We start from the raw sequence: 12,530 nt of genomic DNA on the forward strand, positions 1-12,530 counted from the left end.
TCGCGAAGCCTGGCGTACCGCGTTATACCGAGTGGGCGTCAGGCTCAGATCAGTTCACTTTCCCGCCAAAGAAACGTGTGGGGGGCCCAGTGTCTCGTGGCTGTTTCTCACTCGGCTTAGTGACCTATAGCCAAAGATTGCCTGACTTCCCAGAACCATTTCAAAGCACGTTGTTGGCCTCTGATTGTGTGTGGACTCGCGTTCGGCGCCTTTCCTCAACCCGGTAGTCCCGCTTCCTCTCAAGCGAAGGACTATGGCCCCATGGGTCGCGGTGCAACGAGGTCGGGGGGACGGTGTGGGAGAGCCGTTCTCGATCCTAGGCCGCACCGTTCGTGGTTGAGCCTATGATGCCACGGCTCGCTCTCAAACATTTTTGGGCTACTCAGCGTTCGAACCTCCACGCGGTGTAGCCTGGATTGCGCCAATACGAACGCAGGACTACAAGGTACGTACACGGATAAATCGAGCAGATATTTTCTTTTGTTTTTTTAGGTGCTTTTCTTCGCTGAAAGAGCGGGCGAGACGAAGAAGCTTCAAGAAACATTATTGGAGCTCGTGTAGACAATAATGCATGCTTAGACGTTTGTAGACGCACGGGGGAAAATGCACTGTAGCCGTTATTACCTAAGTGGCGTCGCAAAATAACATAAAACGAGAAGTGAGAGTCCCGTACGTTCATCCTCTCATTTCGTTCGTGCAGGTCGGTTCCTCTGCTTTGCATCGCGCCGTTCGCAAGCAGCGTCAAGTACGAATCACGCAGTACTTCAAGCAAGCATCCTTTTTTTACGCGCTACTGTCTCAAGCTCGTTTTCGTTCGTTCGCTTACTTTGCTCCTGCTTACGCTCTTGCATACTGCATACGCACGAAACTGTACCTCCATAAAACACCTATACAGCAACAAAAAGCACTCAGAAGATCAAGCTCTCGACGAATTCTTTACGCTGACGTGTCCCTAAATACTAAACGACTAATGAACTTCCTGTACGCAGATCAAACCAGTATCCCAGTCTCCAGATTATGAGGCGAATGTTCGGACAAGGCTACGGTCAGAGTGGCTACGGCCACGGCTACAACCAGGGAGGCTTCGGCCCGGGGGGAGGTGGCTATGGAGGTCCGGGAGGTCCGGGCGGCGCTTTTGGAGGTCGGGACAGTCACACCCGCGTCGCCTATCAGCGCAACGCTGGGTACTTTGAAAGAGTCGGCGGCAGCTTTTGCGGAATTTGCTTTGGGGTTTTTGTGATCGCCGCCGCCTGTTTTGTCATTTTCTGGAATGAGGTGGGTGTAAATGTTTCACTAGTTATTACTGTACTGTTCATTTTTTTGTGCCTAGGGTCGAGCTGTGCAGACGGCGCAGTCATTGGACGAAGGTCTTCGTCAGTGTATTGACATTGGACGTGGGACTGTGAGCGATAAGGCCAACGAGAATCGACTGGTTCACCTATCAGGAGTTCTCAAGTCCAATGGGGTAAAGAAGTCTCGTATCCAGTCATTAAGCTGATTCTGCTCTCTCCTGTAGCCATTGGTTGACGATTCCTATGGGGTAAAGGTAAATGCAATTAGGCTGAAGCGACAGGTGGAAATGTACCAATGGGTTGAACATCAATCAACGAGGTTTGAACTCTCTGGCTCGCCCTTCTTATTTCTAACTTCGCTTTTAGGTCGTATGATGAAGGTGGCGTGACGAGGAAGGAGACTACCTATAGTTACAGTCAGTCTCGCTTTGGCTTTACCTAATCAATTCTAAACTACGTTATATATCAGGTAAAGAGTGGAGAAGCAATGTTGTCAATAGCGGAAAATTTGATAACCCACAATTTCATCATAATCCAAAGTAGGCCAATACCTTAGTAGTGTGGTTGTTTACACTTCTCTTCTTTTACTAGCTCCATGCCTGTCAACTCAAAAGATTTTGAAGCTCCTATTGTGAACGTTGGAGCGTTTTTCTTGTCCAAAAGTAGGACAAGCTTCTCCCCTTCTAAACAAACAATGTTATTATTCAGATCTCATGCACTCTGTCAATACATGGCACGAGCTTCAGCTTACAGAAGATACAGCTGGAATGACGCGAGTAGGCAACATGCTTTACCAGGCCAAAAGTCCCAACGTGCCAGAGGCAAGCACGCCGGCCACCCCTCTCTTATCTCTCCACTCTTTTTTCTCATGCTAGGTTGGCGACTTGAGAATCAAATTTCAATATGCGGGAGCAACAGAAGGGTCTCCTCTTGGCCATGCGGAAACCGTTAGCATAATTGCCAAACAGTCTGGTGAACAACTGACCGGATATCAGACTGCAGCCGGTAACGTGTTGGAGATGCTCTACATGGGAGAGAAAAGCAAAGAGGTGAAAATACCTAGGTGGGTCATAATTATTTCACTTTCCTTTGTCAGGAAATATTTGAAGCCGAGCAGTCATTCAATACGATGATGACGTGGGGACTGCGGTTTGGTGGCTGGCTCATCATGTTCATTGGCATTTCAATGACAACCAGCATTGTAACAGCACTCGGTAAGCGACGCTACATCTGACATTCTTCTTTACGCAATCGCTCTCCTAGTGTCCTTTGTGCCTATTCTCCGTGACTTAGTTGGTCTCGCCGTGGGCATTATCAACTTCATCCTAGCCACGAGTCTGTCTCTTTTCATCATGGCCCTCGGCTGGATTCGCTACCGACCGCTCGTTGCCTGTGCACTCATTGCAGCTGCCGCCGTTCCGTTTGTCTTGAGGAAAAAGACAAAGAAGCAGGACGAAGCCAAATCCAACGGCTATCAGTGATCAATCTTCTTGAGCCTGAACCTGCTATCTAACTTCCATGTTTGTTTGTTTCTGTGTTTGTCAGTGAGTGAGTAGTTAGGCTTTTACGTGAGTAGTTAGACTTTTACTTGGGTAGGCTACGTCACATTCCTTGTCCGTCAATAAAACTACCACTCCTGATCAATTAATCTGGGGGAGGGGAATTTTCCTTCTACTCTATACAATTTCTTTCTTCTACAATTAATTAATTAACAAAGACTGTACTTGTCAGGTGTCAGCTGGTGGTGCCTGTCTTACCTACTAAGTCCCATCTTGCTGCCCTATGTTGCTGCTTGAAATTTAATGACATTGAGAAGAGCATGCTGCGCGTGGTGCACCCAGCACGTCAACTTGGCATGATTGCTGTCCCAGGCGATGTCGCCCAGATCCAGACGACCCCAATCTTTAACGGAGTCCTCCAGCTGTGCACCAAGCCGCGCCTAATGTCCACACTAGTCAATTTCGTGCGGAGGTTCGAAAAATTTACCTGCGATCGGTACGCATCAATAAGCTGAGACCACTGCGGTAGAAACTACAAGACAACACGATAGGATTACAATACAGTACTGTACAGGGCTATTGTACACGCTTTTCTACTTTTGATATTGTCCTGAGCTCCAACGGTTGCAATGCATTGATTGTGCTCACGAAAGGACTAAGCAGGATTTGTGGCAGCTGGAGTAAACCGCTTTTCAAACTAGATCACAACTGGCATCGCAGTACTACCTTACCTTGGGCGCGCTGATCGTGTTTCTTTTCTCGGATACGCTCAGAGCGCGAAGGATGCTCACCGTGATAGCGTTCCAGAAATTGACGATGCTGGGAGACGAAGAGGACGCGAGTGGAAACAAGAATTCGCAATAGACGGTCCAGTGCTGCGTGCAGGGAACAACGCTCTGACTCAAAAGCTACCGTATCTCGCGCTCACATACCTGACACAAGCAATAAACAGTAGATAAGATGCCGGCTTGCGTGGCCTACGAAGACAACTTGAATCAGCTTTTCCAATTGTTTCTTACTCACGTCTTCTAAATCTTTTGACTGCTCAGCGAGACTGTCGATCGGAAGCGTGCACAGTTCCACGAACTTTCCAGCGATATTTTCTTTGAACGGAATGCATTCGCTGACGCCGTCAATTGCCGCCGTTGAAATGTTGTACGCAATGGCGCCGAGAAGAATCCAACATATAATGCTCGAATTTCGGCCAATTCTCTCCAATTCTTTGTATCTGAAGAGAAAGGGGTTTTATTTTTTCAAAACCCCTGCTATGCAACTTTGCCTTACCCTGGATAGGCGCTGTGACAGTCGTCCAACCATGGACTGTTAGACAGCCAGACGCTGTCCTTTTGAATCAGGCTCTCGTTTTCGTGGAAATACAAGCCAACGAGCTGAGCTACGGCTGTCTTCAGCTGCATGGCCATTTTCCCAATCTACAAAACAAATTCTATAACGCGCTACAAAAGGAGAGCAACTACAGCATGCATGCATGAACAAATCTCGCATTTACGGATAGTTAGTCTGTGCTTACCTGATAGTGTTCAAAGACGGCGGCATCGCCAAGAAAAGATATCAAGGAAGGAAGTAGTCCTTTAGCAAGTGATTTCGCTCCAGTTCGGCCCGCCTTTTCGTCAGGATTAAGATAGAGAAAAATTTCATATCTGCCCGCGACACTAACCATTTCCTTTATTCCTAAAACTTTTCCCGTCGTGTCTTTGACCGTGCCCACGTAAGCGCCCATGTCGATTGCGACGAATTTGATCAGATTAAGCAGGCAGGATCCGCGTTTGAGCTCCTTTTTGAACCGTAAACTCTGATCGAGTTCGGCAATCACCGTTCGCGTGAGCCTCTCGCTGTCTTTGGCGCGATCGCGACCCTTTTCCTTATCGCGTTCTTTGACGGCGAATGCACTAAAGCAGCGCGAGCAGATGGTCCACAAAAGAGAGACGGTGATCGTCTCCTCTTCGATAATCTGCGAGAGAATATCCGAAAATGGCGGAAGCAAAACCTAAAGCCGATGACAGTTGCTAGAATTAAAATAATAATATACGAATATATACCCGGAAAGCTGACGGATTGCTCGATGCCGACAGCAGTACATCGGCCATCAGTTTGAGAACAAAATCATATCCTTTCTAAATAGAGAAGAATGGCGACGAATGCCAATTAATTAATTAAAACCGGTGGCCAGTTGCAATTTTTTCTCTCTTACGTTGTCGTCGTCCATTTCTTTGTGTATGGATTTGAGTTTGCGAAAAAGTCGCACAAAAAGAGGAACGATGTCTTTCGAGATGGGAAATGGTAAATGCTTTACGTACGACGTGAGATTTCCCAAAACGATAGGCAAATCGGTGTGACTAATGTTCTTCGGAAACTCCTTCGAAACAACTATATAATAATTAAAAATGAAATAATTAATTTGCGTACTTCCAGAACGTAAACAATTGGCGAACAGTGCGTCAATCCAGGATACTGCGACGGCACCTTTTCCTTGTCGGGAAGACATTCGGCAACAGCGCGTATTAAAATCGGGTCTGCCGCATATAGAACTCACAACGCAATCAAACACAAGCTATCGTACCTCCATCAAGCTGTCGAAACAATTCCAAGAAAAGTCCATTGCCGGCGTACTGCACTAGTATGCAGCGCATCAACTGACGAGCGACCGCTACACTCGATCCAGGAAGAGGAGCCTTTGTTCGTCTAAGAAAAAGTCTCCTTTTTTCCGGAAAATTGAATAATAAATACAATGCTCGTACGCTTTGTCGGTTTGCCAAGGAAACATCGCTCTTGTCGCAACTCTATGAAAGAAATCATTCTCGGTCTGATTCAAAACAAGATGCCCTTACTTCGCATAGCAATTGAGAACGTCTTCCAAAAGCAGGGCGCAGTGCTCCTGATCGCGCTGAGCGAACGTGCCAACGGCAATCAGCGCCAAGCAGATGACGTCTTCGGAGAAACTCTCCATCACTTCGCCGCACGCCGGACAAAAGCGATCGTGATCGAGCGGCGAACCGCCGCTCGCTATCGACTCCTTTACGCGAAGGTAAGTCGTGCTTGCCTTACGACTTCCGACACTGCTCACTGACGACGACGACGACGACGACCGACTCATCCCCCTTGACTGCTCGACGGCGGGCGGCGGCGGCGGAGGCATTTGACTTGACGACGAACTACTAGCCGACGCACGTCGCTCGTCTTCGTCGTCGTCGTCATTTCCCTCGTTGCCGCTTTCGTCATTGTCGTTGTCAGCAGGGTGGTTGTCGTCGCCTTTCTTCGTGTCGGGACTAAACGTGATCGAATATCGTGGTAGCAGTTTCCTCGGCACGCCTTGCTTTTTCATCGAGCTTTTTCTCACGACAACGCTACTCGCGTCCGACAAAGGAGAGAATCTTGCCGGAGCGCTAATAGTTTTCATCGGTGGCAACGGCGGCGGCGACTTCGTCTCGGGCTGCAACGAATCGTCTTCGTCTTCCTTTATGATTCCCAAGGGGCCCAATGCAGGAGAACTCCGACGTCTTTCGTCTGTGGGGTCGCTAAACAAACTACGTCTACCGATAGGCTTAGGCTGCGGCTGCGGCGACGGCGACGGCGTGAACGACTGCTGGGGCGCTGCGCAACAATGAGTCGGATTCTCGAGCGTGTGGAGCGCGATGTCGACGAGCCACAGAACTTTGAGCTCCAAATCGCTAGCAGGTGGTCTCGGGTCGTCGGGATTTTCGACGGTGGCAGCCCAGTCGTACTAGGAAACGAGGCGTACAAAATACCTTTATCTTTGTCAGTGATTTTTTTTCTTACTTTGTATAATATGATGATGACCGTTGTGAGCCAGTGTCTTTGCATTTCGGGAGTCAGATGTGCGAGGCTGTACTGGGGCCGGTCATTTGCTTCCTTGGGAACGGAATCACGATCGGTGGCTGGACAGTAAAGAAGTAAGCCAATTGTGAAATCCAGTAGTTTTTTCCCCCATTCCACATTCTCGTCGAAAACTTGAGCAATTCCTGACAAGAAGGCCGAAAATTCCGAGTAAGAGCTATAGATAGATAGATTCGCTATTTAATCAAGATAAAGCGAGGTCATCGTACCGCATTTCTTCGGGTTGGTGATTAAAATACTCGTTCACCTTTGCCCATCCAAGAGTCGAATACAAATCCCCAACGAGCTTTCGTTCCTGCAAACACCTTTACTTCTTCGTATTTGTTTGCTTGCTGCTTACATCTGGTTTGCTTATCTTGGATCTTTCGCGTCGCATGTGCGTTCCATTTGTCGCTCTCTGCTCTTCCGTCGAGCTGCTACTCTTGTTGTCATTTTTGCACATGAACTATAAAGAGAAAAACATTTTCCAATAACCTCTAAGAAAAAGCGAAAGTGCTCTCCTATACCTGCAGCAAAAGCGTGATGAACTGATGTCGAATAGCGGCCTCGTGCAGCTGCCCACTTCCCTCGTCAATAACAAACTGTTCTCTGCAATCGGCGTAATCGACCGACTTCTGTACGAGCGCAACGTACTGATTGATCGTCACCTCCTGCGACAAGTACTGACTAAAACCCGCTCCGAGACGTTCGCTGCTGTACTCCACGGAAGGCGCGTCTTCGAGCGACTCCATAGTAACGCCGATACTCATTGCGACAGACTTGACGGACGATTCTAAAGTCTTCGACCGATACGTTTCTTTTTCAACCGTGCTGCGTCGCTTTCCGTAGTTGTGCTGACTACGAGACGGTTCGTCTTGAGCGAGACTGTGAATGCTACTCGGTTTTCGCGTGATTTGAGGGCGACGGGGACCAGTCGCAGTTCTGGTGCTGCTGCTGCCTCCGCCTCCGCCTCCACCGCCGTCGCCACTGGCGAAGCTACCGTTTCCGAAGCTGATCGAAAAGTCTGGCACGTCGATTGTCGTCGATATGCTGTCCTCTCGAATGTGCTTGAGCATGTCGTTTAAAACGCACGCCGAGAGGAGATCGTAGTTCGGAAGGACGGTGAGGAGAGTGCGCATTCGCAGGAGAATCAGGGGACGATCTTGGGAGACAAATTTGAATTGATGTTTCAGAGCTTGAAATAGTAACTAAAATAAGCGGATTTTTGATTAATTAATTAAAAAACAACTCTTTGGGGCGCGTTCTTTTACTTTCATCGACGACATTTTGATTGTTTTGAGAAGGAGAGTGGCGCGCAATGCAACCGTCGGATCGATGTCTTCCGTAGCGCCGAGCAGTTGAGAAAAGGCCAATGCGAGAGTCGACATGACGCTCGAATTGGCCACGTTTTTGCTCTGCATGTATTCCTCTTTTTCGAGAAAGCGACCCAAAACGACGACTTTTTCAACTAAGAGAAAATGTTTCTAAGAGACCGTTCGCGATTTTTTTCTACCGTTCTACAATACCTGCGTTGAATCGGACTCGCCAGTCCTTGTGATCAAATGCCCCTTTCAATTCCTTCCACACGAGTTCAGCTGCGTATGGGTAGGCCAGGCAGTGCAAAAGAACTGGAACGCACGCTTCGGCGAGTTGAGACTGCTCGGATCGCAGCATATTCCACAAACTAGTATATTAGAAAATCAAGAGAGAAAAAACTCGAGATTTGGGCGCTTTCTTACTGAGGAACGAGAGCGCTTTCCAGAAGTTTCTTCAAGAGAAAATGATCGGTATTTTGCGCCTGACTCAGACACTCGGCATCCACGCACAAAACTTTGATGCACTTCACAACGCCGCACATCACGTCGACATCGCGCTGAACTTCCAATTTCTTTTTAAAAAAATTCAAAGTTAAAACGATCAACTCTTCCGAATTCCCACCAAAATTACCGAAAGACAACCGATCACGAGTTTCACGGCATTCGATATCGACTCGGACCTGAGTGCGGCCTCCCTTCGATCGGCCGGCGTTACGACTCGCTTCACAAACGCTCGCTGCCCGAACTGTTGACGTTTCTTTTGCGCGCTTCCCACGAGAGCGACCGCCGCCTTTTTCGCCGCGACGTCTCGCGCATCCGGATCGGGATCGTCGTCGTGTTGAAACATTTCGACGACGGTCGCCTCGCGAACGGGACTCGTAACGACTTTCGCCTCGACGAAAGTCTCGTCGTCGTCGTCGTCGTCGTCGTCGTCGTCGTCGTTGTCGTCGTTGTCGGAATTCCACGCTTCGTCGCAGTCCTTCGAAATCGATTTCGACGCGTACGACAATTCGACGCCGTGGATTTGATCCAATCGTTTTCTACTCTTCTTCTTCTTCGACGTCCTCGACGCCTGCTTTTTCGGCAAGGTGAACTGGAGCAGATGATGAGCCAAGAAGAACCAGAGATTCGTCGAGTGGCAGAAGGGACAGTCGTTGCTCGCCTCGCGATGATCGCCGCGATGATCGTCGCCCCATATCGTGTTGAGCATGGCGAGAAGAAGTCGATGGATGTCGCGACCCTCGTTCTCGTCGTAGTGCAAGTGAGAATTGGAGAGCGTCTTTCGCGCCGGCACGTCGAGCGCTTTTTGCTCGACGAGAAGATCGAGCATGAGAACGAAACGATTCAGCGTCGTGTTGGCGTCGAGAACGCCGAACACGGGCGAGTGAAGAACGCTGCTCGCCGATCGCGTGCTCGTCGGGCTACCGGCACCGGACGACGTTGCAATCGTGCGATGAGCGGGAAACTGTCCGAAGCTGAACGATGAGCTGTCCACGACGAAAGGCGATTGGACGCCTTTGATGAACATTTTGACGAGACCGGGGACTTGAATTTCGAGACGGGTAATATTCTAAAACCAGAAATAAGAGTATTGCAAGTTCGCGGCAGTTCCCTTGCCTGGAGCCAGAAGATGGCTTCGGCTTGTTCGCCGGCACCCGTTTTGTCAAACATTCGATAGATGAAGGCGTATTTTTCGTCGTTTGGTATGGGTAGCATTGGAAATAGTCCCCTGAGAAATCGACGCTTGATGGGAGAGTTTTTTTTGAGTCGTCTTACCGGAAAACGAGACGAAATTCTCCCAAATCGCTTAGACTGATGTCTCGCTTAATCGCTTCCATCCACGACGGCATGACGGCGTCCCAAATCTAGAATGTAGAACAACTTCCGCGTACGCGTACGTATATATTTTTATAAGACTAAGCTTACATAGACCATGGCTTCAAAAGGAATGACGTTCCACGTGATAATAGTTGAAATTCGACTCAAGCCCTCGGTGTGTTTGGTAATATTGGAAGTCAACGTATTCCTAGATCAGAACGTATTTCTTCTACATCAAATGTGTAAAAAAAACGTTTTGACGAGCAAACCAGCAGCCGCCAAATCGAGATGAAATCGGGGGATCCGGTTCGAGGCATTGAGAAAGAATTGCCAACGTCTGCTCGTTGCTACACACAGACGTGAGCCATTCCTTGACGCACTAAGACACAAAATTAGAGACAGAAAATAACAGACATTCGATATACAGTTTCTTTAAGAGGTCCAAGACAATTTCCAACCGGACCTATATATGAAGAAAAAAGAGCCATAGCTATGTTATATTAGGGAAACCACCTAACAATAACCATACCGTCAGGCAGTGTGGAAGTATCTCGAAGCCACTGAAGGACAGCGGCAATCACTCGTCCAAGAACTGCCTAAAAAACGAATGACTTTTTTCCTTTACAAAATTCTTCTCTTTCGTACGGCGTCGCAAGTGGAACCGGTCACCATGCACTTGTTGACGAGCAGCAAGACGCCGTACCTGCTCAGTATGCGTCGATCGTTGATCGTGTTATCTATGACGTCCATGTGCCAGCCGTCGGCTGCGGGAGCGTGCTCGTCGAGTTCGTTCAGCGACGATTCCGAGCTGTGACGACTCTGAATTCCGAATCCACCCGGCGACGCGTCTTGAAGAAGTCTAGCATCGAATAGAGAAATTCTCACGGCGACGCGACGATTCGGGGTTTTTTGTCGTTTACTGGCACACGGCTTGAAGTAGAACGTTCTGCAGTTCGCCGCTGATTTCGACGTCCCACAGACGGGGAATGTCAGCTGATAAACACGAATTATGATCGGAAGCGTTTTTATTCGACCCCGAGCTCTTGCCTTGGACAAGTTCCTTCACCGAACGGCCATCGTATACCGACGATCTGCTTCTCCCTCTAGCCGATATCTTTCAAGGAGGGAAATGTAACCTACCCCCCTCCCCACTCAATTTCATAATTCTATTACCTGTCGATCCGAAAACAAAGAGTCTATAGAAATAAATACGTAATAGTTGATATTGCGTTTTTGAAAAAGCATTTTCTTGCCTGGTGGCTGCGCTACGTTAACGGTGGCGAAGCGACCGCCCTCTTCCCTTAATTAATCGACTCGTATCAATGCGGCATGCAAATGAAAAAGGAGGACTGCTTGACTCACTCTAATAGGAACAAACATCCTGGGCACATGAAGAGCGGCGGAAACGATTTGCTGAGTTTGAACGCGAGCACAGGATCCAAGCAGACCTGCACAAAGAAAGGCGCGTGCCTGGTACAGGTATACAGCACTGTACGCTGACTGACCTTCACTGCATCGACTTTTGGCGTCTTACACGTAGTCACATTGCACTTTCTTGTCGTCCAATCTAATATGAAAAAATGTACAAATTCCTTGTGCGAGAGATACTACACTGTTATTTACAAGCGTTTCTCAGCTTGAACTCCACCTCTGACGTCATTCCTGGCCAATAGTGAAATAGTAAGCGAACGGCGGGACCTCGAGCGACGTGATCTCCATCCGCAATAACCTCGAGCAAGTCCTATAGCAACCAAAAAAAATTAGCGGAAGCCGGACGTCACTCAGTGAGAACTCTGTACTTTAACGACGTCGTCTTTGACGTTTAGTAGGGTTTCCATGAGCCGAACGTAGTGTTTCGGAAGTGAACTGTGCTCCAAAACGGACATGATGACAAAGGGGATTGCATCCAAACAGGCGAGTTCGTCACTTTCGTCCTCCAATGCGCCCATACACCGCACTGATTCACACATTCCATCTCGTAATTGAAATTTTTTTTCCGATGAGTTTTACCGAGGCAAGTTGGAATGACGCAGTCACATAGAAGTGATATGAGCGCGTCCTGACTCGATTTGGGAAAAATGGCGAAAGCCGAGGCGACAATGTGAGGGATGGAGACGACAGTAACGGGTGGAGCAAGCGCGGCAATGTGCTCCAAAGAAAGGACAATTGTCACGCACAACTCTAAGGAATACGCAATATGAAGTATCCGAAATGCGCCGTCTTTGGGGCCCCAGACACAAAAGTAGTACGAAGGCGACAGTAGTATTTCGATGGTGCGCAGAAGCGGGTAAACAAGACATCGCCCTACTGTACCTTCTCGATCGTCGACAACGTCCGGGATGGCGTCAATTAGGTCCGAAACGGTCGAGAGAACCTGTTCGTAGTGCTCGCCCGTGAGACCGTCCTGCGCTTCGAATTTTCCGCGACCGCACGATCGAAGAGTCATTAGTTGTCTAGGGAAAGGGAAAATTGCTCGTCCGAGATGCGTGGTTTGGGACGCTTGCCTTATGAAGACTCTCTTCAATTCGCTCAGATCTGTTATGATATCGAGCGTCGATTGTGGACGACCCGTTCGAAGATTCTCCACGGCATAGTTCAGGTTCTTGACGAGCAGTTTTACTACGCAAAATGCCCGATAGCGTACAAACACAAATAATCGCTTACAAACTGCTGCGGCGCTCGGCTGGACGCTCATCGGCTCCTGCTGCGTCGGAAAGGCAGGACTCAGGAGAAATGTTAGCGCGTTACTCTGA

General features: G+C 48.7%; 2 protein-coding genes across 3 annotated transcripts; one reads left to right on the top strand and one right to left on the bottom strand.

The window, feature by feature from the left end:
- Positions 1 to 454: 454 nt before the first annotated feature.
- LOC136185942 (transmembrane protein 43-like) lies at positions 455 to 2,966 on the top strand. Its single transcript, XM_065973163.1, has 11 exons — positions 455 to 745; positions 990 to 1,275; positions 1,331 to 1,465; positions 1,517 to 1,611; positions 1,659 to 1,708; positions 1,762 to 1,831; positions 1,884 to 1,954; positions 2,001 to 2,113; positions 2,168 to 2,341; positions 2,389 to 2,506; positions 2,556 to 2,966. Exons 2-11 carry the CDS (start codon positions 1,018 to 1,020, stop codon positions 2,771 to 2,773), a joined length of 1,302 nt encoding a protein of 433 aa, XP_065829235.1. The 5' UTR covers positions 455 to 745; positions 990 to 1,017; the 3' UTR covers positions 2,774 to 2,966.
- Positions 2,855 to 12,515, bottom strand: LOC136185937 (protein unc-79 homolog). 2 transcript variants are annotated; one of them, XM_065973153.1, is made up of 42 exons: positions 12,442 to 12,515; positions 12,282 to 12,396; positions 12,091 to 12,230; positions 11,788 to 11,958; positions 11,577 to 11,734; positions 11,401 to 11,518; positions 11,283 to 11,344; positions 11,140 to 11,225; positions 11,031 to 11,077; positions 10,951 to 10,973; positions 10,825 to 10,891; positions 10,698 to 10,770; positions 10,423 to 10,636; positions 10,307 to 10,373; positions 10,203 to 10,240; positions 10,047 to 10,156; positions 9,886 to 9,985; positions 9,736 to 9,824; positions 9,577 to 9,688; positions 8,591 to 9,529; positions 8,383 to 8,531; positions 8,170 to 8,327; positions 7,915 to 8,111; positions 7,171 to 7,851; positions 7,005 to 7,109; positions 6,874 to 6,959; positions 6,587 to 6,821; positions 5,638 to 6,530; positions 5,548 to 5,589; positions 5,370 to 5,491; positions 5,216 to 5,322; positions 5,001 to 5,165; positions 4,849 to 4,923; positions 4,467 to 4,796; positions 4,320 to 4,412; positions 4,076 to 4,221; positions 3,815 to 4,019; positions 3,724 to 3,768; positions 3,523 to 3,666; positions 3,389 to 3,466; positions 3,279 to 3,323; positions 2,855 to 3,231 (listed from the first exon to the last, which is right to left on the bottom strand). In XM_065973153.1, exons 1-42 carry the CDS (start codon positions 12,470 to 12,472, stop codon positions 3,073 to 3,075), a joined length of 7,020 nt encoding a protein of 2,339 aa, XP_065829225.1. In that variant the 5' UTR covers positions 12,473 to 12,515; the 3' UTR covers positions 2,855 to 3,072. The 2 variants fall into 2 exon arrangements, with proteins under 2 accessions (XP_065829225.1, XP_065829226.1); XM_065973154.1 differs by having other exon boundaries at positions 12,446 to 12,486.
- Between the last annotated feature and the right edge of the window lie 15 nt (positions 12,516 to 12,530).

This window comes from Oscarella lobularis, chromosome 4, assembly GCF_947507565.1.
Source record: "Oscarella lobularis chromosome 4, ooOscLobu1.1, whole genome shotgun sequence".
NCBI classification, from domain to species: Eukaryota; Metazoa; Porifera; class Homoscleromorpha; order Homosclerophorida; family Oscarellidae; genus Oscarella; species Oscarella lobularis.

What these genes read in the sequence shown, in the direction of transcription:
- LOC136185937 (XM_065973153.1), bottom strand. Translation starts at nt 12,472, where the DNA reads ATGAGCGTCCAGCCGAGCGCCGCAGCAGTTT. An exon ending in CCGTCTTTGAACACTATCAG is followed by an intron (nt 4,222 to 4,319) that starts GTAAGCACAGAC and finishes TTTGTTTTGTAG; the next exon opens with ATTGGGAAAATGGCCATGCA. An exon ending in TTGATGCGTACCGATCGCAG is followed by an intron (nt 3,232 to 3,278) that starts GTAAATTTTTCG and finishes TGTGGACATTAG; the next exon opens with GCGCGGCTTGGTGCACAGCT.
- LOC136185942 (XM_065973163.1), top strand. Translation starts at nt 1,018, where the DNA reads ATGAGGCGAATGTTCGGACAAGGCTACGGTCAGAGTGGCTACGGCCAC. An exon ending in GGAGACTACCTATAGTTACA is followed by an intron (nt 1,709 to 1,761) that starts GTCAGTCTCGCT and finishes GTTATATATCAG; the next exon opens with GTAAAGAGTGGAGAAGCAAT. An exon ending in CAATTTCATCATAATCCAAA is followed by an intron (nt 1,832 to 1,883) that starts GTAGGCCAATAC and finishes TTCTTTTACTAG; the next exon opens with CTCCATGCCTGTCAACTCAA.